The sequence below is a fragment of the Clarias gariepinus genome, chromosome 17, assembly GCF_024256425.1.
Source record: "Clarias gariepinus isolate MV-2021 ecotype Netherlands chromosome 17, CGAR_prim_01v2, whole genome shotgun sequence".
Taxonomy (NCBI): Eukaryota; Metazoa; Chordata; class Actinopteri; order Siluriformes; family Clariidae; genus Clarias; species Clarias gariepinus.
In genome coordinates this window covers 9,648,986-9,674,522 of record NC_071116.1, presented here as the reverse complement: position 1 = coordinate 9,674,522, position 25,537 = coordinate 9,648,986, and the positions used below count along the sequence as shown (strand labels likewise).

The following is a 25,537-nucleotide window of genomic DNA, read 5'->3' as shown; positions in this document are numbered from 1 at the left end:
GCTTAAGATTTTGCAGTTGGAAAGGTATGACATCATCATTACACATAAGGCCGGAAAACAATTTCCAATTGCAAACACTCTTTTTAGAAAGTCAATTCAATGCTATGACCTCATGAGCGAAAGCATGGACTTACAGGTGAAAAAGCCATATTGCCATATTGTTACAGGAAAGAAAAAAAAAATATTATTCCACATTCTATTAGAGCTGAAATGCTTACACACATAAATACAGGATATTTATGGATGGAAAAATGCAAACAGCAAGCAAAGAATGGGTTGTTTTGGCCTGGGATGGGAAAGCAGATAGAGGCACCAATAAGATCATGCCAAAAGAGCCAGTGATCTCACATGACCTTATCGCTGAATGACCTTGGCAGGTAATAGCCACAGACTTGTTTACATGGAACAACCTTGACTCTATAGTCACAGTTGGCCACTACAATAGATATCTCAAGGTAGAGAAAGTCACAAACCTCACATCAGCAACAGTCGTCCAGAAACTGAAAGGCAGGTTTGCCAGGCTTGGAATACGCCAGACCATAAACAGTGACAACAATGGCAATGCACCTTGCTATAGTTCACAGGAGTTCAAAGCTTTTGCTTGTGTGTGGGACTTTGTGCATATCACAAATAGTCCACTATTTCCACAAAGTAACAGGTTAGCTGTAAGAACTGTTCAAACAGCTAAAGCCCTCAGAGACAAAAAAAACCTGCAGGTCCCTGTTTCCCTGCATTTCATGAAGCATCTCTGGAATAAGTGTGTAAACGTGTGTGGGCATTCTGTGATCTATTCCAGCCTCTATCCCAGTGTTACCAGGACAGGCTCCAAATCCGCAATGCATAAAGCAGAAGAGGAATCAATGCAATTTTATTGAATGTATTTTCAACTCTTTCTTCATAGTGTATATACATAATTTTCTGAGGAAATGTTTAGCACTTTCCAGCAACTTTGAAAATTGGGCAAAACTATTTTAAATAGTTCTCTAAAAATTAGAGTGAAAAAACAAATCATGTACCAAATTACTTAATAAATGGGAAACGACACTGTGTATCTAATGTACTGTGGAGGGTTAGCTAGTGTATTTTAACAAACATCCTAATTTTTTCTCAGTAATTGCTTTATTCTGGTCGGGGACGCAGTGGATCTAGAGATGAAAATAAATAACAATTGTGGAATGCTAAATAACTCCCATATCCCAGGATCACCGAAAATAAATAAATCGATCAATTATACAGCCTATGTAGTGTGTTTATATACAGGGTGTCATACATTTTTTAAATTATTTTGTGTAAAAAATGACTAAGTTTAATATCTAATTAAAATGTATACCAATTTTTTTTTCTTTCACTGATAATGACAATGTGCTGTTGAGATGGCCACCACGTTCACCTGACTGGACACCTTGTATTATTTTTCTAGAAGGCTATTTGAAAGAGTGGTCTTTATCTTCCCTTTTCCTGTAAGCCTAGAGGGACTCAAGCAGAAAACCACTGAGGGGCTGTGAAATCGGTTATAACATCTCTATCCGATTGGATATGTTGTTGGAATTTGGTAAATAAATATTTTATTTTTTTAAATGAAGCCTGTTTAATTCGTTTACCTGGGGCATGTAGTTACTCAGAAATCCATATTTCAAATGATGTCAATTTGTTTGGGACACTGTATATGCAAGTTATTTGTGACGCCGCAGTTGGACATTATTGCGGACAGTTTGGCTTTTCACATGCGCAGGTAATGTTACCAAACTGTTTAACGTAACAGTACCGCTTTCAATTAGCGAAACAAACATGGCAACAAAAGAGCAATAAACAAACATGGCCACACAGTGGAGCGGACAGGGCGGCTTATTAACTTTGCTTGTGGTCCTTTGGAGCACTGTTTGCGGTCACACGGAGACGACGGTCATATCCTGGAGCCAGATACTGGGCATGAGACTGGAGAGGAGTAACAAGCCGGCCACAATCATTGAGGACGGTGTCATTCAGGTGACAGAAGAGAGCAGCGTCCAGCTAAGGTTTTACGGGCTGCAGCTCAGTTCGGACTCCGCGTCCCAGATCCGGTTCGTGGAGCTCGTTGAAGAGGAGGATGACAGAGACTCGGTAAACAGGACTTGTGTCGATTTTACCAAAGATATCAGCGTTGGGAGTTACATGAACGTCAGCAGTCGAGGGACATCAGGTGTGGTGAATGTAACCGTTAAGCCGCTTCGCAAAACTGAGCGCGAGCGGGAGTACATCGCGTGCATCAGGAGTCCGGAAGGCAAGTGGCACCTGCTGTCAGAGAACGACGGTAGGTTACAGGTTGTAGAGGAGAGGACCTCTCTGCTCCCTTTGTGGCTTCAGATCTCCTTGGTGTCTTGCCTGCTTGTCCTGTCCGGCATGTTCAGTGGACTCAATCTGGGGCTCATGGCGTTAGATCCGATGGAGCTACAAATAGTGCAAAGTTGTGGTACCGATAAAGAAAAAAGGTATGCACGCAAAATCAGTCCTATTCGTAGCAAGGGGAATTACCTGCTCTGCTCATTATTGCTTGGTAATGTCCTTGTAAATACCACTCTTACTATCTTGTTGGATGGTCTTATCGGATCCGGCATTGGCGCAGTAGCGGTATCCACTGTGGGCATTGTGATCTTTGGTGAGATCGTGCCACAGGCGCTGTGTTCTCGCCATGGTTTGGCAGTCGGTGCCAACACCATCCTGTTGACGAAGTTCTTCATGCTTCTTACCATCCCATTGTCGTTTCCCATCAGCAAGCTCCTTGACTGCATTTTGGGACAAGAAATTGGCAGAGTGTACAACAGGGAGAAGCTGCTGGGAATGCTGAAGGTGACGGAAGCATACATCGACTTGGAAAAGGAAGAGCTCAATATGATTCATGGTGCATTGGAGTTGAGGACCAAAACAGTTGAGGATATCATGACACCACTGAACAACTGCTTCATGATCAAATCTGATTCTGTGCTTGACTTTAACACCATGACCGAGATCATGGAGAGCGGCTACACACGCATCCCAGTCTACGAAGATGAACTCTCCAACATAGTAGACATTTTGTATGTAAAAGATTTGGCCTTTGTTGATCCGGATGACTGCACAACACTCAAAACCGTTACTAAGTTTTACAACCACCCTGTCCATGTTGTCTTCCACGACACCAAACTGGATGCCATGTTAGAGGAGTTCAAAAAGGGTCAGTCATTCTTTATATTTATAAGCGGTATCAAAACTGAATTGCAGAAGTTGTATCTGTCAAAACTGATTTTGAGTGCACAAGCTAGATCGATAACCACAGTAATGCTGTACTGGCTTACCTTTTAGTGTTTTTGTCCAATCACATTAATTATTAATTATTATGTGTAATTATTAATTACAGATAAGCTCCTGTTCTTGGTATCACTTACAGTATACCAGCTACAAACATATCACTGTCCTGTACGCCTCTCTTGGTTCCCCCGTTTTAGTATGCAAAATCAATTTGTACTGTTCAGTATAGGACATCTGAGTAAATACAGTCTAACTGACTAATGCTGGGCAATTTTCTCCATTATTCAGTTAATTCAGATTAAAGGAACAGGCAGCAGGTCACTGAGAACTTGTAGCAAAATATTCAATTATCACTTAAGAGACAAACAATACAGGTTTGACCTCACAGATTAATTAAACAGAATTGCAGCTTGTCATGTTACTTGTTTGTTTTAAAGACAGAGAACACTTGAAACTTTACTTCTGTTAAAGTACACAGGATTGACCCTGGAAACTCCATAAATGTTGAATAATCCTACTGGGCGGCACTGTTGCCGTGCACCTTAGGCGTTCCCAAATTGCCCGTAGTGTGTTTATGTGTGTGTGCCCTGCGATGGATTGGCACCCTGTCCAGGGTGTACCCTGCCCTGTGCCCTAAGCCTCATGGCTATAGCCTCATGGCTGACCCTGAATACAGGATAAAGCGGTATAGAAGATGAGTGAGTGAGTAAAGGCTCTACTGTATGTCTGCTTTTGATGCCGTGAACAATAACTGAGTAAAAGCCCCCCTCGCTACTTACATGTTGATTTATATGCAGTTTCTCAGAGGGTTACATGCTTACACTTTTGGCTTTTTTGAATGGCATGAAAATTACAATACATGAAAAAAAGAGGTACAATCTCCCGGGTCGGGCCCTTGTGTCAGATGAAAATGTGTTTTTTCCATTTTTGATTCAAGCACAAAATCAGTCCATTGGATAAACGCATATTCACAAAACATTGTTTTATATTGAAAATAGGAATGAATAAATGCTACAGTACACAGATTCAGTTAAACAACTTCAATTTAATTTTATTTATATAGGGCTTTTAACAATGGTCATTGTCTCAAAGCAGCTTCACAAAAATGAAAGAAATTCATTAAAAAAAATATATAATAATAATAATAATAATAATAAAAAATAATAATAATAATAATAATAGTAATAAATTGTGTATGTGTGAGAAAAATGTGTCTAGATAATAATGAGATGAATGAATGAAATGTCTCTGATGAGCAAGCCAAGGGTGACGGCGACAGTGGCAAGGAAAAATTTCCTGAGATTGCAATAAGAAGAAACCTTGAGAGGAGCCAGACTCAACAGGGAACCCATCCTCATTTGGGTGATAACAGATAGAGATGATATAACATCATGTGTGTTATGCAGCTGAAAGTACAATATAACAGAAATTCTTTAAATTAACATGAAGTCCAGTTCAGCATAGGGATGAGTCAGTAGGTGCAGAGGGCAGATGGGGTCTGGATCATTGGGAGCACAGGAGCAGGATGTGTAGCTCCAACATCATAAAGCAGAATGCAGCTGGAGCTGGTTCTTCTCTGGATGCCTCAGGATCCTCGCAGGGTTGGCCTTTGTCTACTGAAGCTGGTACAATCTCCAGATGCCTCGGGATGGGTAGAAAAGTACAGAACAGATGGAGAGGATGATAATATTGGGGTTATATGATCATATTTTCTGGATCTAGTGAGAACCCTTGCGGCTGCATTTTGGACTAACTGAAGCTTGTTTATTGAGGATGCAGGACAACCACCTAGTAATGCATTACAATAGTCCAGTTTGGAGGTCATGAATGCATGAACTAGCTTTTCTGCATCAGATACGGATAAGATGCTCCTGATATTGGAAATATGATTTTCAAAGGACAAGTTACTGTCTAATATTATGCCCAGGTCTTTTACTGTTGAGCTAGTAGTAACAGTGCATCCTTCTAAAGGCAGGCTGAATTGTGAAAGCTGTTGTGTGTTGGTTTTTGGGCCGATGAGTAATATCTCTGTCTTGTCTGAGTTTAGTAAAAGAAAGTTATTGGTCATCCAATCTTTTATGTCCTGGACACACTCGGTTAATCTAGACAACTTAGGTAGTTTGTCTGGTTTTGTTGAGACATATAATTGGGTATCATCAGCATAACAATGGAAACTAATCCCATGTCTTCTAATGATGTTACCAAAGGGAAGCATGTATATGGAGAACGGAAGAGGTCCTAAAACTGACCCTTGTGGGACCCCATATTTCACTGGCATAACTGAAGTCTTCTATATGTGAACCATTATCAGCATTTTTATCTATTTAGGTTTAAATTATACTTGTAATATGCTTGGACATATATAGTGCATCTCAAAAAGAATTGTATTAATGAAAAGTTAATTCTTCTTCTTAATTTAATTCAAAAAGTGAAACTCATATTATAGATTCATAGACTCAAATACAATATTTTTTATTGTTTTTGTATCAATTTCAATGGTTACAGCTTTAGAATTGTACGGATTAGAATATTTCTCTTAGTCTAGTTTATTACACACATACCCCCATTGAGAATCTACAGAGTTAGGAGGAAGATGAAACACCTGACCCCACAATACAGACGAGTTAATAGCTGCTATCAAAGCAATGTGGTCTTCAGTCATGCCTCAGCAGTTCCCCAGGCTGATTGCCATGCCATGCTACATTGACATATTAATCTATATAAATTAACTAAAGGATTTGTCTAAACCCGCCTTTTTTTTAATGATATCTTTAAGTTCCAAATGTTGGAGAACCTGAAAGCAGTCGTACCATCTACTGCCTATTTGGTCAAGTATAGGGGGCATGGCCATAAGAGTCACTTAGCAGAGTTATAATAAGTAACAGACAGAAAGACATACTGTATGTGTGGGTTTCAATCTGAAATAATATTAAACTTGATCATCTTATTTTTAGCTTTAACCTTTTACCTATTTCTACAAACTCTTTTTCTATCAATGACATGTACATTATGCTAGTACATACTAAAGAAGCCAAATAATGATTGCATTAATTAACTTGTTTTCCAGATGTTCTAGAAGACAGTTGGGTCGTAATTTTTTTTATTTTTGTTATTAGGAAATATTCTACCATATTTGAGATACTGATCTTTGGATTTTTATGAACTGTAAGCCATAATCATAGAAATCAAAGCAAAAAAGGGCTTGAAATATATCGCTTTACATAAAACAAATCAGAAATAGACAAGAATATCATTTTTTTAATAATGAAAATGTATTAACTTTTGTAAAATATTCAAATTTTTATTGCCCAGTATTTTACTAAAACAATGCAAAAATATCTTTTACAGTATTTTGTTTTCTATCAGTACATTGGGGAAGCAGTTTAATGCAGTTGGTAAAACAGTAAATCTGTCAAAAGACATCTAAATCTTGCTAGGTAAGCAGGATTTCCTCACACAGTGAATTTCATGCTTTTATCAAGTTATTGTATTTGACACAACCTGTCTGTGATGTTAGACTGGACTCTCGAGGCCTAAATGCACGTGTCTCTGATTTATTCCTCTGTCACTGAGTGATGAAAACTCATAGTGACATAGTGATGATAAATATTTATAGTTTTTATTTGAAATTATTAATTTAATTAGCAGTTTAAGTGATTCAGTTTGGGAATTGTTTCAAACAGGATTAAGGTCAAATTTGTAGTAAATCAGAGCCTTTTTGCCTTTTTCTCCATTCCTGCATCTGTCTGTGCATCTGTCCCTCTGTCCAAGATTATCATCATCATCATGAGTAAATGTTTGTAGGATTTATATAATATTGTAACCAGCAAATGAAGTTTTGAATCTTGGACATCTACAAGGTGTATCTGGCATATTAATTTAATAACAAGAAAGACTAAACTTTCTCTAAAATAGCGGCAACTCTGTTGTTTAACTTGTTTACATTTGGTGGTTGGCCAATCTTTACATTTTATTAATTTAACTATTTATTGTGATACATGCATAAGAGTATTTCAGGAAAGCCTGCATGTCAGAATTTTACAATGTGAAGGTTTTTCCCCAAGACACCACATACAGAAATCTTGATTCTAAATTGGTTTTGTACTCTCTCTCTCTCTCTCTCTCTCTCTTTCTCCAGGCAAATCTCATCTGGCCATAGTCCAGAGGGTAAATAATGAGGGAGAGGGGGACCCTTTCTATGAGGTGCTGGGTCTAGTGACACTGGAAGATGTTATTGAAGAGATCATCAAGTCAGAGATCCTGGATGAGTCTGACCTATACAGTGAGTTGTTATAAATATGTGCAAAAGTCTTGGGCACCATATTATATGCAGTTTTTGAAAGGCCGTTTCCTGAGTCAGTAAAACCTAACAGATATTTTCTTATAAAACTGCACAATCTGTGTCTAAAACTCCTGATTTTAAACAATGAGTTTTCACTCCAAATATTGACTGTTTATTTTATTGCTCTTTATAGAAGTTTATTTTATGCAGAAACGATTTTTTTTGCTTATATATATATATATATGGCATAAGCAAAGAAATCAATAAGCAAAAAGTCAGTTTGCGAGTGTTCCGCAAGACGAGCAAAGATTTTAAATAAATTTTGACCTGGAAAACGAACAAGCCTTGGTTTACGGGTACTGAGTATCATGTATCACGCATGCGCTTCTTGTTTTGACGCAGCCAACGTTTTTCTCTCTCTTCCGCTGCGGAATTCTGGGCAATCGTCTTCCCTGCTTGGTCTCTTACTGGTATAATCAACAACCATCTGTGCACGCGTGTAATGTTTACTAAAACACTGCGACCATGTGTGTGCATGTAAAACCTATTTTATTGTGTCTGTATGTGTGTGTACAGCGTGCATGTAAAGCAAAAGCAAGTCTCATTAGAGAGGTTAAAGATCAATTTTCTCTCTCTGCTTAAGGCTAGGCCACACGTCATTGGACACCGTGCCCCCCCCCCCCACACACACACACAGACCCCTCCTACTTTCGCCTTCACAGAAACACAGAAACACACACACACAGACTCTTCCTCTCTGCTCTACACAGAGACACTGCTCTGTCGTAATTCTTTTCAAAGGTAAAGTGCAGGTTAATTTGTTTTATTTTTACTTTAAAGCAGTGATTCCGTTAGTGTGTCGCTCAATCGAGTGTCATTAGAGAGATTTCTTGTTTATTTTTTATTTCTTGTTTGTTTATTACCGCTAAAACGGTGTTTCCGTTGTGTGCGCGCGCACGTGTGTGAAAAAAGTGGATGAAGGGTAACTGTAAGATGAGAAGGGGAAGAGGGGAGCTTATATTAGATTCACACACACACACACACACACACACACACACACACACATACACACAGCGCCTGCACGCACACCCCCGGAAACACTTATCTGTCCGGATTTATTTATTTATTTATTTATTTTACAGGTAACATGCAGGTTAATTTGTTTTATTTTTTACTTTATATTTTGTGTTAATTATTTTTATGTTTTTTTTTTTGGGGGGGGGGGGGGGGGGGCTGTGGAACGAAGATTTTGAGTTTCCATTATTTCTAATGGGAAAATTCTATTTGGTTTAAGAGTGTTTTGGAATATTAGCCCACTTCTAGAACGAATTGTGCTCATAATACAAGATTCCACTGTATATACAGGTATATTTATATGAAAATGTATTTATTTAATTTATTACTTTATTATGTATATTATCTCTTTGATTGATTACTTTCATGTTTGATGTCATTCTCTCTTAGTTGATAATAAAACCAGAAAGAAGGTGGACCCAAATAAAAATAAGAGGGACTTTTCAGCCTTCAAAGATGAAAGTGAATCCAAAGTGAAGATTTCTCCCCAGCTGCTCTTAGCTGCTCATCGGTTCCTGGCGACGGGTGAGCTTGGTGTATATTCTATACATTTGATTTTTAACAAATAATTTGTGTACAATCATTTGTTTTACATTTTATTATTCAAATCAATACATTTGTCAATTTGTATTGCCTTTAAATCCTTAAAACTCGAGCGACACAGATCTGTGCTGACAACACAGCATTGGTCATGAGCAATAAAAAAAAATAAAAAAAACTTATCAGATGTCCTGCTGTGTCGACGAAGGAGGCTTCAGACAATAAACGTTTGTACAGTTTGTTAAAATTAAATAAAATTCACTTCATCATATCGATTGTGTTGACAAAAAACACATTTTACTCTATATTGCACAATTCTGACCCCATATTAATTAAAACATAGTAATGCAAACATTTATTTTGTATTTGTTGTTTGTTGTATGTAGTAGACCACTTCTGTGCTGGCCCGTTTCACTGACTACCACGCAAGTGTATTTCTGTCCTGTGGCAAGCATTGTGTTTTTATCAGTTGCATTCCATCGCCATCTCCGTGGTTTATAAGTAGAGTAGTCAGAAGTGTCTATAAGCTGATTATATGGGACCATCCTTAGAAATTGTGATTGGTGTCTATGTGGTAACTTTAATTAGTTGGGAATCAAGATGTATCAGACAGGTCCAGGGGGCAGAGGGAATCAGAATTACTGGTAACTCAGGATGGCCATGTTTAGCTTAAGAGAGAGACAGACATAAACACAAAAACATAATTAGGTATGCTCTATGTCTCATCGTAAAAAAGATCAATGTACATTTTGTACAGGGTCTCCATCATGTCTACATATAACAACATAACTAAAAAGGTGAACCAGTAGCAACCACAGACAAAAGGGCACCCAAGGTAGCCAGTCACTTCACTGTCAACAAACCTGAGTGAACTAGTGAGAGTGCGGGAATACAGCATCCAACACCAGATTACCATAAAACTTCATGCCCCTGAATACACCAGATCAGCTCATTTACCTTAGAAAAACTATTCACAAAAGGCTATTTATTAAGACAGTATTTTTAGTATACATAATATTTGATATCTAAATAAAATGTATTGTATACAATTTTTTTGCCAGAGGTAAGCCTTTTCAGTGCACAGCAGATCTCGGACAAGATTTTGCTGCGAATTTTGAAGCATCCAGATGTCATCCAGGATCTACGGTTCAATGAAAATGACAAGCGCTCACAGCAGCACTACCTGTATCAGCGTGGCAAGCCTGTTGACTATTTCATTCTCATCTTACAGGTAAGTTTGTCGCCTGCAAATAGCTTCTAGTTAACACATTATTCCCCAGTCCCTATCACTTAAAACCTATGGTACCATATATACACTATATTGCTATATAAGTATTTGCTCATGTGTCTTTACATACCTATGAACATAAGTAACATCCAATTCTTAATCCATAGGGTTTAATATGATGTTGGCTCATCCTTTGCAACTATAACAGCTTCAAATCTCCAGGGAAGGCTTTCCACGAGGTTTAGGAGTGTGTTTATGGGAATATTTGACCATTCTTTCAGAAGCGCATTTGTAATGTTGGATGAAAAGGCCTGGCTCACAGTCTCTACTGTAATTTATCCCAAAGCTGTTCTATCGTGTTGAGGTCAGGACTTTTCCACACTAAACTCACTCATTTATGGACCGTGCTTTGTGCACTGATACGCAGTCATGTTGTGGTTGCTTTTCCAGGAGTTGGGCTCAACCCCTTAGTCCCAGTGAAAGGAACTCTTAGTGCTTCAGCATACCAAGATATTTTGCACAATTTCATGCTCCCAACTTTGTGGGAACAGTTTGGGATGGCTCCTTCCTGTGTCATTGAGGAGAACGGGAATTAATAACTCGAAGCAACACAGTCACTAATTATCACAATGCCCTTCCGAACACAACCCTCCCATTTTATTTGGGCTTGGGACCGGCACTGCTTCCAGTGTTTTGGGCATTGGGTGTGAATTAAACCTGGGACTTACGCATGACAGGTGAGAGACCCACCACTGGGCCACCAATGCCTTATACTACATACATATATGCAATAAACTTTTTAAAATGAGACTATGTATTGGTCTCCAAACTGTTGTCACAAAGTTAAAAGCAGAAAGTTGTATAGGATATTATTATAGGCCTCCTCTGAGCACAAAATGAGCTTAATTGCGACATGGTTTGAAGGCACGAAAGTTATTATAACACCAAAGGGTGATTTAGTGGCCTTTCCCACGCTCCCAAATTTGACCCTGAATCCCAGGATCATGGAAGAATCATAGGAAGCTTGTCAGGAAGTTAGTCAGTTCTGTATGGCTTGCCATGTTCTAAAGATATTAAAGCTTTAAAAAAAAAAAAAAAAAAAGACAATTATGACCACAATGAAAATATGCATTAACCAGCTAAAAACATAGTAGTGTAGTTGTTCCTTGTTGTCTAAAGTTAGATTGTAGCTGGTATACAGTCCTGTTCAAAAGTTAGCAACCCCTCTTTTAATTATGTGTTGCATTCTATTTGTGTAAAAACAAAAAAAGAATTTCTTTTGATAAATTCTTTTTTACAATATTGCTTCAGTTCATTGAGGGTTTTTGTAAATTTGCATATGCACACCTCTCTAAAGGTCCCACCACAGCATTTCAATTGGGTTGAGGGCTAAACTTTGGCCAGGCTATTTTAAAACCTGTTCTGTCTTTTCAGCCATTCTGATGTAGATTTACTGGTGTATTTCGGATCATTGTCTGTTGCACGACCTAATTTCAGCCTTTAAACTGCTAAAAAGGCTTTTATAGAGGTCTGTGCACTTGCTGATGATCAGTCAATCAAGGGCTGATGATTAGCAGCACATGAATTAGTCAAGGGGAGATTAACAGCATGTGGCTGCAACTCCCCCATCTTAAATCCTGTCGAAGTAGTTAAGGGTATTTAGTATTACTCACTTTTTTTTTTTTTTTTTGGTTCAATTTTTTGTTAAATAAATAATTCCTCCGTGAAAGGTTATACTGTATGTTGTTATTCGTCGAAGGTTGTATTTGCCTAATGCTAAGTTGCACTTTGGTCAGATTATTTTTATTATGATTTGTCAGAAAAACACAGAATTAAAATAGGGGTATAAACTTTTGAACATGACTGTATACGTGATTGATAAATTTCATAACAAGAAATTTACAATACGAGTCATAAACCTTTTAAGTGTTTTTGATGACAGCATTGAGCTGTCACTACTGGAGTGCATATAAAAATCTCTCATATATGGGGTAAAGTAAATTTCATGTCCTGAACCTTTGCTGTGGCAGGACAATGCTTACTTTCCAGTAAACATCAGCAACTGTTTATCTGCAGTAGTCTGCCAGCTGCTGGACAGACAGTGAACAAAATCTTATACTTATATATTACATTACATTTAAATACTTACTGCAGTTCATAGCATAAATCAAATTAATGATTATATAAAAATTTAGACAGGTGAAAATTGACCCTAACGAAGACAGTTGGTAAAAAACTAACGAACAAATAATGGTCAAGCCCTGACTGGTGTTGTGCATTCCCTTAAATACACTTTAATACACTTTGGAGTTATAAGTAGCTGTCAATATTAATGTGTTAACGCATTTGATTAATCTAGAGATTTTAACGTGTTCCTAATTTTTTACGCAAACTAATCAAATGCCTGAGTTTAAACCTAATGCCTTTCCATAATCTCAGCGCGGTTACTTAGCTGTGTGTGATAATGGCAAGTTTTACTGTGGATAAAAAGATGCGTGAGAAACATCGCCAGGGGTGCTGAACTGCAACTGTTTCATTGTAAAAAGCTTCTAAACGCAAGTTTGGATAAAACCAAAGTTCTGTGCTACCTTCAAGGAGAACTATTTACAGAGAATACATTAAATGTAAGACACTGAAAAATGCTATGAAAGTGAGACCGTTGGCAGAAGCTACTTTTTTTTTTTTTTGGTGAGACTACTGGACATCAGTAAGTAACAATACTGTAACTACCTCAGTGTTACAGTGCACCTAATCTATGACGAATGGCAGCTGCACCCATTCACACAGGGTGTGGTAAAAACAGAAGAACGTCATTTTGCTAGCCAATTGCTATAGCAAGGTGCAAGGAGTTTACCATTCGAGGAACTTCAAGGAGTTACCATTTGTTAAATGTTAAAGTTTGCGATATTATAAAGCTGCATAATCTGTTTCCTCAAACTAGTTTGTCATGCATTTCTTTATTTTAACATTGCATGTGTATAATATGCAATATACATAAAAGTAAACCTGAGTATTTTAAATTTGATTAATTGTGGTTAACTGGATGCAACATTTTTTAATCGATTGACAGCACTAGTTAAAAGGCTATCTTACCCTAATATCATTATCACACCATCATACCTGGTGTGGGTTATGTTTCTTGTTTAACCTCTCGGGTTGTATTGTGTTGTTCGTAATATGGTATTGTCTTCATTAACATTCCAAAAAAAATTTCGGTATAGAATTTATAGATGTTTAAGGTAGATAGTCAGATGAGTCTTTTGGACCTGATGTACAGCATAAATTAGTTTATCTTGCTTCTTAATGTGTTTTCTAAAATAGATATTTTGCATCTATTCGTAATTTGGTGTAGTGTAGAATAATGTAGTTATTTCCAGTGGTATTGGCTCCATCAAAATCTACGATAGTAAATTGTAAGTTATCAGTGATTCTGTAATATTAGACATACTACTTGGTATGATGCAGTAATATGCGGTTGTTCTCCATAGCCCTGGATATTTTTAAGTAGTTCATTTATTTCTCGACCAAAATCATATATCTAAACTATTCTAAACTAACTTCAACACAATACTTCTTTTTACAATACTTCATCTTTTTCCACCGGTGTTGTTCAGGGCTGGGTGGAAGTGGAGGCAGGCAATGAAAACATGAAGTTTGAGACTGGTCCCTTTTCTTATTATGGAGTCATGGCATTAACCACATCAGCCTTGGGTGAGTATCTTTAACATTGACATCTTGTCTTTATTGTTTTGTTTTTCACACTGTAAAAGCAACGGCAGACACTACTTTTGTAGTTCAGCTGGTTTGTAAAAGTTATAGTGTGTAAGATTGTGGACTTTTGCCCTCTCTGAGAGAAACATGCTTGCAAGCTACTTAGGGAACAAGATTTCATATTGTGGGTTGCGTTCCACTTGTCCTCCATGCCTGCTCACTAGCATGTCTAGTTAATACTGATACCAAGGGCACGGTCTTGCTAGTACAGTTGCATGCAGTTTGGCATACTATCCAAGTACCCCTCACTCACAGGGATCAGTATTCAACAAGTGTTGAAGATTAGAGATCCTACAAAATGGTTTAAGTCACTAATTTTTAATTTCTGGCTATAATACAAGCTTTGGTTAAGGGGAAAAATCTTTTTTGTTGCAGGTTTTACATTTGGGAATTTGGCAGACACCCTTATCCAGAGCGACTAACAATTTTATATGTTACATATCTGAGCAGTTGAGGGTTAAGCAAAAGCCTAACAGTGATGATTTAGTGGTCATGGGGTTTGAACCTGGGACCTTTCGAACCATAGTCCAATGGGCAGACCACAGACCATAGTCCATGGGCAGACCGCATAGTTAATACCACAAGTTTAAAATACCCATACCCATAGTTTTCCACAAGATCCGGTACATTTCCATGAGTAATGCTCCACTTAGGCATTTTTTTCAGGTTTGAGTTAATTAGTATTCATAAAGTGTAAATACAGTCTTTCTATCAGTCTAGTTCAGTACATACAGCCGCAAGCATGGAGAAGACAGTTGACAAGACAATGATTAACACCCTCCATAAGAAGAATAAGCCACAGAAGGTCATTGATAAAAGGGCTGGCAGTTCACAGAGTGCAGTATTAAAGAATGTTTATTAAAAAAAAATTACCTGGAGAGGAAAAGTGTTATAGGAAAAGGTGTACAAGCAACAGGAATAAATGCAGTCCTTTAAAAGTAAAGCTGATTCAAAACTCGGGAGAACTCCAAAAGGACTAGAATGAACCTGGTGTCAGTGCATCAAGAACCACCATGTACAGATATCTTCAGGAAATGGTTTACAACTGTTGCATTCCTAGTATCATGCCCCTATTTAGAAATCAATTCCTGGAGGAGGAATCGAGAAGCACAGAATCCTAGTTGTTCGAAGTCCAATGTAAAATTTACAAAGTCTGTGTTGTTTTTATGTGCCCTGTGATCTGCTGGTGTTGGTCCACTATTTGTTTCTCTTTTCATCAGGTTGGCGCAGCCATCTAACAGGAAGTTAGTTTTAAAGCACTTCTTTCCCTCTGCTGACCAGAGCTTTATGAACTTGGGTTAAGGACCATGGTGTATCCCTGGGCTTGATTGAAAAAGCAAACTTGCCCAACGTAAACCCCCATAGACAATCTCTCTGATCCAAGACCCACCATCCCAACACTATTAAGTGCTGTACATGTTCATACTGTTAAGTGTCACTGGTGGTACTTTTGCCTTATGAATAAATGGTAGTTGGTATTTAAAAAAATTAACACATTATGGTACACATCCAAAAAATATGATAATGTTGACTGGGTGAGCACACACTTTGCAATCTAGAAGTTAGAACGTAGCATGATTTTTGATAACAAATGGATATAAGCTTAAAATTAAAATTTAATTTAATTATTTTTATTATATTACATATTTTATTTTTATGTTCTATTGATATATCTGTTACAGGCAGAAAAAAAGTAAAACAGATTTTCCTCAAAAACATTTTTTGTTGACAAAATGTAAAAATTCTACCACTATGACAGACCACCACACACTTGTACAGTATATGTATAAATGATTGTAGGTCATGTTAATAACTACTGATTTGTTTACAATTTGTGACAATAACACAAGGTTATACACATTCTTGCGAAAAAGAAAAGTCGCACAATATCATGTTTGCCTTTATCTTTGATAACGGTGCAATATGTGGTTGATTTATTATCTTTTCTATTACTTTTCTAAAATGTTTGATTATTTTTTGGGTCAGGTAATGTGCCTATATGTATCATTGTTAAGATGTGACTTGCAGGACTTGTTGATTTAAGCATTGATTCACCAATTGGCCTGAATTGCGTTGGAGTTTTATTTCTCTATTTTCTTATTTAATTATATGCTCGGCCACAACTTCACTAGCGCCTGACTATAACTGACTGAATTCGTATGATGTCTTGTGTGTGACCACAACAGTAGTTGCACTGCAGTAGTAATGTAGGTAATAACAGTTACTAACAGACCTCTAGAGGGAGCCAGTGGATTAACTCATAGTGTAGATCAGCTGATCAGATCAGTCTCTGGCTGTCCTGATGATTTTGTTGTATTTTTAGTCATCCACAGGGGCGTTTCAGGATTTTCAGTTAAGGGGGGCTCAGCCCCCATAGATGTTTAACACATATTTGGCTTGTTCAGAATCAGTACTCAAATGAGTCTTCTTGATGACACACGTTGTTTACCATATAAACCTTTTTCCTATGTACAGGTACAATCAGAAAAATGTAACCAGAAAACAGCATATAACTTTAAACTTACATTGATTCGCAATATAAACAACACACCTATGAGGCTGGACAATGGAATAAACTGTGTGGGTGCCAATAATGTCAAACGTTTATCTGTTAATTCTTTGACAATACTGCTGCTTTTTGTTGGAAACTGGCAGACATAAAAAATGTGAAAAATAGTTTCTGATGCAAAGACTTCAATCAATGTTGGGAACACAGTGTTAAAGTGCCTGAGAGGCTGCCCTTTTAGAGAACTGAACAGATAACTGTAGATGGAAGGGTTTTCAAGTCACATGGGCGTAGATCTCCAAATAAGCAGCAGGTAAGAATAAAACTTTTCTTTTTTTTTCATGTGACTTGAAAAACCTGCCATCTACAGTTAAATATAAATATTAAAACTTTGATCATCATGTTATCTAGTTTAATTTAGTGTTTTAGCTACATAAGTAAAACACTAGGTTCTCTATTCCATCCCTTAAAGTTTTATAGCTACTAGGCTATTTATTCAAATTCATTAATATAGACAAACATTGTTATAATGTAATTAAACAAAGCATCCTTTTAATATCAGTCTTTTTTTCTATTCATTGAAAAAGTTACTTTTTCTAAATCAAAGTGACAAAAACCCTACTCTAAGGCTAATAAATGTATTTTACGATTTTGGACATTATTTAATACAATATTTATCACCAAAAAAAAGGATTTTTCTATCTCTGTAAATCACACTGCTATACAGTTAAAACGAGTGCACTGAATGCCGTCTTTCACTATTTTTAATAACTTATGTGCATAACTCTGCTATATGCATTGTGCAATGTTTTATATAGACAGTTAGGTTTTGATTGTTTTATAAAGTAGACTATAGATTCATAGAGTGTGTATTAAGGGCTTCATTTTCACTAGAGCAGCTGGTGTGATGAGGGTGAACACAGCGAAGATTTAACTGATTAATCCCTCATGACAATTTGGAAACTGTATTTATGATAAAGGACTGCACTGATGCAGATATATCAATTTATCGAAAAACACACACCTTGCCTAAATCCTCCCTCTGTGATGGCGAATTGAAGACCTGCTGAAAGACGGGGAGGAGCCGAAGTCTGCCGCTTTCATATGAAATTTAAAGGGGACGATGGGCGATCAGCAATTTGTGTGGAGTTCATGTAGAATTTTTAGGGGGGCTGAGTACAAATGTTAGGGGGCTAAAGCCCCCCTAAAAATGACCTAGCGACGCCCATGGTTACCGTAATCACATGGCAGTGAGGATGATGTAGCTAAGTTGATCTGATCATCATACGCATGTGCCACTGATTTGTCTCAGTAATGTCATATCATACAACCATTGTTTCCTGGTTTATTGATGATGGTGTTTGGTGTGTCCTTGCTTAACTTATTCATACACACAGTAAGTACTGCTTGACCCACATTGTGTTTGAGATTGATGTGTGCATATTATTTACCACCTTATACACACGTGTAAAAGAGTGTGGCAGTAAAATCTTTTGGCAATTCTCAAGCTTTTTATCTCAACTGACTTAGCTTTCTCCGTCTGTTTCAGAGTTTCGTTCTCCTTCACACCTTAGTGGTCTGAATCACTCAGCTTCCTTGAGCTGCACAGAGAGAGTGGACTCACTGTCGACCAGTGGTAGCAACTTGCAGCTCAACAGCACCTCCACATCCCAGTACATCCCAGACTTCAATATGCGTGCCCTCTGCGACTTGCAGTTTGTTAAGGTATGAGTAATTTCACACTAAGCCCAATTCCTGAAAAACAACCCCACACGAGTTCCAACATCCCAGAAGAGTTAAAGTCGTTATAGCTGCTAAGGGTGGGCCAACATCATATTAAACCCTATGGATAAAGAATCGGATGTTACTCAAGTTCATATGCATGTAAATGCAGGCGAGTGAATACTTTTGGGACCATAAAGTACTTTCATAATGTTTAACTCAGTTTTCTAATTTTCTAAGTTACTGGTTTTGTTCTGTTAGATATATGAGCTTTACCATTAGTTAGCATAAGCATTAGTATTGCATACTAAAATTGAATAAATTAAAAACATTATTGCATCATTTCTTTTTTGTTTCCTAACTTCTCCCTAGCTAATTAACATGACGTTAAACAGTTTTATACATAATTGTATTGCTCTGTATAGGCAAATTATTGTTATGCGTAAGCATAATTTCTGTGCACACAGTGCAAATTAACGTTCTCTCTTAATGCAATCTAAATGAAATTTAATGTTCATTATAGCATTACTAGGTTTACAGCAGGAGTAAATAATTAAATTGGTAATATTACTTTAATGAAAAAGGATCTCAGTGTCTTCTCACAGAATTTCCGCTTTAAACATTCAGTGTCGCACAAACGCTGTTAGGATATTGGAGGACTGTTTTTATGAACATTCATAAAATACATCCATGAATTATCAGAACCTCAAAAGGCTGGCCTGATACACTGACAGATAACAGCATTAATGGCTTTTCTAAATGCCCATGAGAAGTGAACTTGAGTTGATTTTCTCATCACCGGAGAATTATGTATCTTATTATACATCTGAGCAGTTGTGGGTTAAGGGCCTTGCTCAAGGGCCCAACAGTGGTAATTTGGTGGTTGTGGGGTTTGAACCTGGGATCGTCCGAACTGTAGTCCAATGCCTTAACCACTGAGCTACCCCTGGCCCAAGTTTAAGTAAGTGAACCTGCCGATAAGACTTTATCTGATGCAGTTTATTTCTGAACAACAACAAAAAAGAGAATAGGTGAAATAGAATTAAAAAAATAACTGTCATTTGGACAATTAGTTAACCCTAGTAACCAGAATAGTTATAACAGTGATATGATTCTGTTACCTATATAATTTAAAGGAAATAGAGCAAATAGGTGCAAAAGAAATTAGTTTTATCTACATTATACTTTTCACTCCCCATTTCATTTTCTCCACTTCTTGTGCAGCCATTATTTACATTTCTGCATCATGGATGATAAAAAATATTACTCTGGATTGTTATCTCTCTTTATTTCCCTTTTTACCAGGTCACCCGATGTCAGTATCAAAAGGGCCTTTTGACATCCAAATTGGAAAGCATACCACAGACCCCTGAACAAAATTAGACCACGGCTCTGTGAATTCACAATTTAGTTTCTGGAAGTGTAGTTTGGACATTCAAAACCTGCTGAAGACCTAGGAATTTAAAGATAAATGGAAGGTAAAGTACCTTCCACATAAATAAAAACTCAGCATATCTTCAGATGTCTATTTCTTCATCGTGAGTAAGAGCATTATCCTGTCTGCATGCTGTGTCTGCAAACGTTAAGCTGAGTGATTGAGCCGAGTGAATGAGCTGAGTGAGTGCCAGTGGACATTTTCTTTAAAGGAGGACCTAATGTTAGCATGCCAAAACAAAGATTTTTATTTATCAAAAAAAGGGAGACTGACATATTGATATTTGGTTAAATGTGTAATATCTTTCCATTTTTTCTAGCCCTGTTAAGTTTAAAATCCATGTTAAAAGTGGCCTGTTCTTAAATCTTACTTACAGTACATCATCCTGATGGAAATTGTTTACCTGCATGTTGACTGTTCGTGATAATGTTAATTGATGGCAATCAATTTTATCCAGCACTGCCTGAAATGCCCTGTCTAATTGCTAGAGGGCACATGATTTTGGAGAGTTTGTTTGTGTGAATTGGCAGGCAACAAATTATTGAAGAAAATGGGGAAGAGGTGTGAAATTACATCACAAATAAGTGATAGATAAATGGATAGATAGATAGATTTTTAAGTACTTCTTGTGCTTGCATTTTATTTAATATTAACTGTGACCACATTTTCGTTTGCATGGAATGAAAATGCACGTTTTATCTCATGGTTTTGGAACAGATGAGACAAACTGGTTTTAAACTTTCCAAAGGAAGAATAAACATACCTAAGTTACGTCTGTACACCTTTAAAATTCAGTTTTCAAAAGTTACATACCTTTTTTTTTTTTTTTTTTTTACTAAAATGCTGTGTCGCATGTTTGTGTGTGTTTTGTGAGGATTTGGGTGCTTTATAGGGTCATTACGATCATTTCTGTTCCGCATACTCTATGTATTTCTTGTAAACTATCCCCTTAATTGGCTCTGTTGAGTGACACATATAGCCACACCCACCTCGAGGGGAAAAGTGCTGTATTTGTCCATAAAAAGCAATGGCTGCTGTGAGGTAATCTGTAACTAACCTGCTCATAACGTCCATTTTACTCAACATTTTTATTTAATTTATGGCGCAGATTTAACTTTCGGCAAATTTTTTTTATTAAATAAAATAAATTTTTTTATTTTATTAATAAATTTTTATTAAATTCTGTCAAGCCAGTTTTACATGTAACAAGATCGTTTGGACAGACATACGAACATGCAGACAGAAATTTTTTTGAAACTGATTTCATTTTCAGTATGAAATGTAAATATATTAAAAGAGCGCGTTCTGACCAATGTACAGAAAAAAAACTTTCTTTTATTTATTTAGATTGTGTTTCATATCGGTAAAACACAATCTATGTAATTATCTCAAATTGCCAGGAGTGTGTTTATGTGTGTGTTCCCGGCAATGGATTGGCGCCCTGTCCAGGGTGTACCCCACTTTGCACCCTAAGTCTCCTGGGATAGACTCCAGGCCTCGTGCAACAATCTATACAGGATAAAGTGGTAAAGACAGTGAGTGAGTGGGTGTTTTATAATTTTTGCATAAATTTGTGTGGCATCAATACAGTGACCAGCTGGCTACTGTACCTTTTATGTCTTGCTCTATCCAACACAAACAATTATTTTAAACCACTCTGTTCTTTCAGGCGACTTGTTTTTAGTTTTGGTGCCAGCTTTGGTATTATCTTTCACATGCCCTGCTGTTGGCAGCATTTATGTATCTAAGCCTTTTTTATTTGTAAAATTTAATGCTTTTTCAAACAAGAAAAAACTCTGAACGCTGCTTGACTGATATATGTTCTTAGTCTTTCAGCTGCTCCCATCACTCATTTCATTTTGATATTCACAATTTTAGTGCTTGTTGTTTCAGTGGTCTGGATGCTCAAAATGTCATGAGAATGACAGTTTGGAATCTGCTGCCATTAGGATGCCTGAACGTCTATGCCCTGGCATAGGGCCTTCAGAGAAGATTTAGTTGCATAGCTCATACACGTATTTATGTGAAACTCGGTACACTTTCTCATTGAGCTGAATAATTATATGGGCTGTACTGAACAGGAAGTTGGTTATTTTGGCCTATTTGCAAAACGCACCCAATGGATTTTTATATAATCCTCCTACAGTAGGGCAGGGGTCAGCAGCAGGCACCTCCGTTGTAGGCACCATATGTTGCTCTTACATCCTTCTCAATTTTAAATGGTTCAGCCGTGGTAAGGCGTTAAACTTATGATCAAAAGTGGCTAATAACTTTCTTATTTATATGCCATTTTAATTAATTATTATTAATTTACTATACTGTATATAATACAGTATATTATGTCATAATGGTAATCTTAACCAGCTCAATATGAGTGGCATCACTTTGAGTGACATCATGTTCCTTTTTTTTTAAATTTATATTCTAAGCATCACACTAAAACTTATGCCAACAATTTGCTTATACAGTAGAACCTCGGATTGCGAGAAATCTGTTTTTATAAACATACATCTAAATCTGATGTAACATACTGTACATTTCATATCAGAACCTGAAAAGGCTGACCAGACAACAGCATTAATGGCTCCTTTAAATGCCCATGAGAAGTGAACTTGAGATAGACTTGAGAGAGTTGATTTCCTCATAACCTAAGAATTATGGGTTGTACTCAACTAAATGTGGTGACATGCTGGGATTAAATGGATCCCAGTCCTGCCCAACTGATTTAACAAACCCTTGCTGCCCCTTGCCCCTCTGTTTTCCTCGCGTGTAAGATTCTGCTCCAGTGTTAAACATCATTCCAATATCTTATCAGCTCAAGTAGAATAACCTGCCCATAAAACTTTATCTGATGAGGGTTTTTTACTTAACAACAAAAGAGTGAACAGAAGAAATAGAATTAGAAGAAAAATACATTTGTCATTTGGACAACTAGTAAACCCTAGTAACCAGAAGAGGTAGGACAGTGATACGATTCTGTAGTCTGTATAATTTAAAAAGAAATAGAGCAAATAGCCTATTCCACTTCTTGTGCAGCCATGATTTACACTTCTGAGTCATAAAAGATAAAGAATAAATGTTGATTTGTTATGTTCTTTTTCCTTTTCCCCAGGTCATCCATGCTCAGTACCAAAAGGACCTTTTGTCCTCTAAACTGGACAGAAGGTTAAAGTTCATGAAAACAAATGGACACCACAAGGCTGTAAAGTCGTGATTCAATTTCCTACTACTATGTTGTTTAAGCAGATAATTCTAATGGTATACGAGTTTAAATTATCATTAGCAGTAAGACAATTTTAAATATGTATTATCTAAGGTTTAAAGGCTTCTTTTTATCCAATAAAGAGTTTTATCTGTTACAATAAACTCCCAGGAGTGCGGTTTGGGGATTCAAAAACTGCGGGAGCCACATGTCTTCCTCTGTGTTTCACTTCTCATTTCTCTAAGCCAGATTTTCTCCTGTTTAACGTTTCCAGGATTCCAACTTATTTCTGCATTATTATGTTTAATTATGGATCTGCCTTTTTCTTTTTCTGTCTTCCCGTTCTCTGAACGCTGCTTGACTAATATATGTTCTTAGTCTTTCTTTCAGCTGCTCCCGTCGAGGGGTCACCACAGTAGACGATTCAATATGCACAAAAACTTAGCAGTTTTTACGCCAGATGCCCTTCCAGACACATATATATTATAAACAAATCAGGATGGATATTCAGTGCATAGACTAGTGTAAATTGAAATGTGCGACTGAGATATACAAGAGCAACTGGATGTGACATCAATGAAAAAAGTGAGTGGTGCAAGACTGAGGTTTAATAATAATCAATGAAGATTAGGTTACATGTTAAGTACATCAATTTGACTATGATAAGTGAGCATGTTATGAAGAAGAGCTACATATACTATACAGTGCCTTGCAAAAGTCTTCATACCCGTCTTCATAACGTTTTCCACTATAGAGTGATATCCCGGACTATATTTAAAAGGAATTGCAAATTGCATTTCCCATATGCGGACGCACAAAGTGTGCCATAATTTAAATGCAATTGCAAACTTCGCATTACTGTTTGCTGTTTCGCCTTCGTGAACGCACACTGACTGCCAAATTTCAAATAAAAAAGAGAAGTCCATTTGCATTTTTATTTCCCATGTCTTACAAGTCATGAGCCTGTCATATTTAAACAGCAAAATCAATGACCACGTCAAACGCAATCGCTAATCCATTTGCAATTTCATTTCCAACACATTACACGGAAACCTGTCAATCAGCGGCAGGGGCGGGACTGTACTGTGGGGCGTGATTGTGTGGGGAGTGACGTCAGGAGAGTGAACACCAGGAAAGCAGCAGGACCAGACGGCATCTCAAATCAAGTCCTCAGAGCCTGCGCAGACCTGCTAGCACCTGTGTTCACAGAGATATTTAACTTCTCCTTATCCCAGTCGGTCATTCCTACATGCTTTAAGGAGTCCATTATTGTTCCTGTCCGAAAAAACCCCATCCTGCCATCCCGGTAGCCCTCACCTCAGTAGTGATGAATTGCTTTGAAAGGCTGGTCAGAGACTTCATAATTTCTTCACTACCTGACACACTGGACCCATTACAGTTTGCATACCGCCCGAACCGCTCTACAGATGATGCCATCTCTCGTCTCCTCCATACATCACTCACTCACCTGCACACTCAGTAGGGGAATTATGTTAAAATGCTCTTTTTTCGACTACAGCTCAGCATTTAATACCATAATTCCCTCCACGCTCAAATTCAAATTTTATTTGTCAAATACACAGTCATACACAGTACGATATGCAGTGAAATGCTTACACGACTGCCGGTGACCTTAAAAAATAAAAGCTTATACATGAAAAAATAAATATGAATAAAGGAAATACGTTAAGAATAAAAATTAACTAGTAAAATATACTGTACAAAAAATATACTGTGATAAAAGAAATACGTTAGAAAATAAGATTAACTAGTGAAATAAGAACAAAATATCAATATAACATAGAAATATAGAAAAGAAAAGAAAACTAGAAATTTGTCAAAACAAAAATTTAGAAGTTTGAAATGGCTCTGGTGTGCAAATATGCATAAAAAGTGACTTCGCAAGTGTCTTATTTAAAGTGATTTGTGCAGTCGTCCATAAATGAAAATATAAATATGATAAAGTGTCTTATTAAAGTCCCTAGATGAAAATATAAAAATATAAAAATATGAAAATATAAATATGTAGTGCAAAGTGTGCATGAATGTGTCCAAAGTGGCCATGAATGCCCAGTCAGAGTTGGATGTTGCAAAAAGATGGTATTAGTCCTGCGTTGTGTTGAGACGACGACATCGCCTGCGGGAAGAAGCTCCTCCTCAGTCTCTCTGTGTTGGGCTTCAGGGAGCAGAAGCGCTTTCCAGACCGCAACAGAGAGAACAGTCCATTGTTGGGATGGCTGAGGTCCGTCACGATCTTCCTGGCCTTAGTCCAGCACCGCTTGCTGTAGATTGAGTGCAGGTCAGGGAGCTCGGTGCGGATGATGCGCTCAGCTGTTCACACCACCCTCTGTAGAGCTAGTCTGTTCTGCATGGGGCTGTTTACAAACCAGGTTGTTCCCCATCAGGATGCTCTCTATGGTGCAGGAGTAGAAATTCCTAAGCGCCTTAAAGGGCAGTCTGAAGTCTCTCAAGCGTCTTAGGTGGTAAAGACGCTGCCGGGCCTTTTTCACCAC

The 25,537-nt window shown here is 37.3% G+C and overlaps 1 protein-coding gene across 2 annotated transcripts; it reads left to right on the top strand.

The window, feature by feature from the left end:
- The first annotated feature begins 1,809 nt into the window (after positions 1-1,809).
- LOC128545783 (metal transporter CNNM4) lies at positions 1,810-20,464 on the top strand. Of its 2 annotated transcripts, XM_053516420.1 has the most exons (7): positions 1,810-3,190; positions 7,403-7,546; positions 9,011-9,145; positions 10,222-10,391; positions 14,003-14,099; positions 18,215-18,390; positions 19,693-20,464. In XM_053516420.1, exons 1-7 carry the CDS (start codon positions 1,816-1,818, stop codon positions 19,768-19,770), a joined length of 2,175 nt encoding a protein of 724 aa, XP_053372395.1. In that variant the 5' UTR covers positions 1,810-1,815; the 3' UTR covers positions 19,771-20,464. The 2 variants fall into 2 exon arrangements, with proteins under 2 accessions (XP_053372395.1, XP_053372394.1); XM_053516419.1 differs by lacking the exons at positions 14,003-14,099; positions 18,215-18,390; positions 19,693-20,464 and adding an exon at positions 10,556-10,608 and having other exon boundaries at positions 1,816-3,190.
- The last annotated feature ends 5,073 nt before the right edge of the window (positions 20,465-25,537 follow it).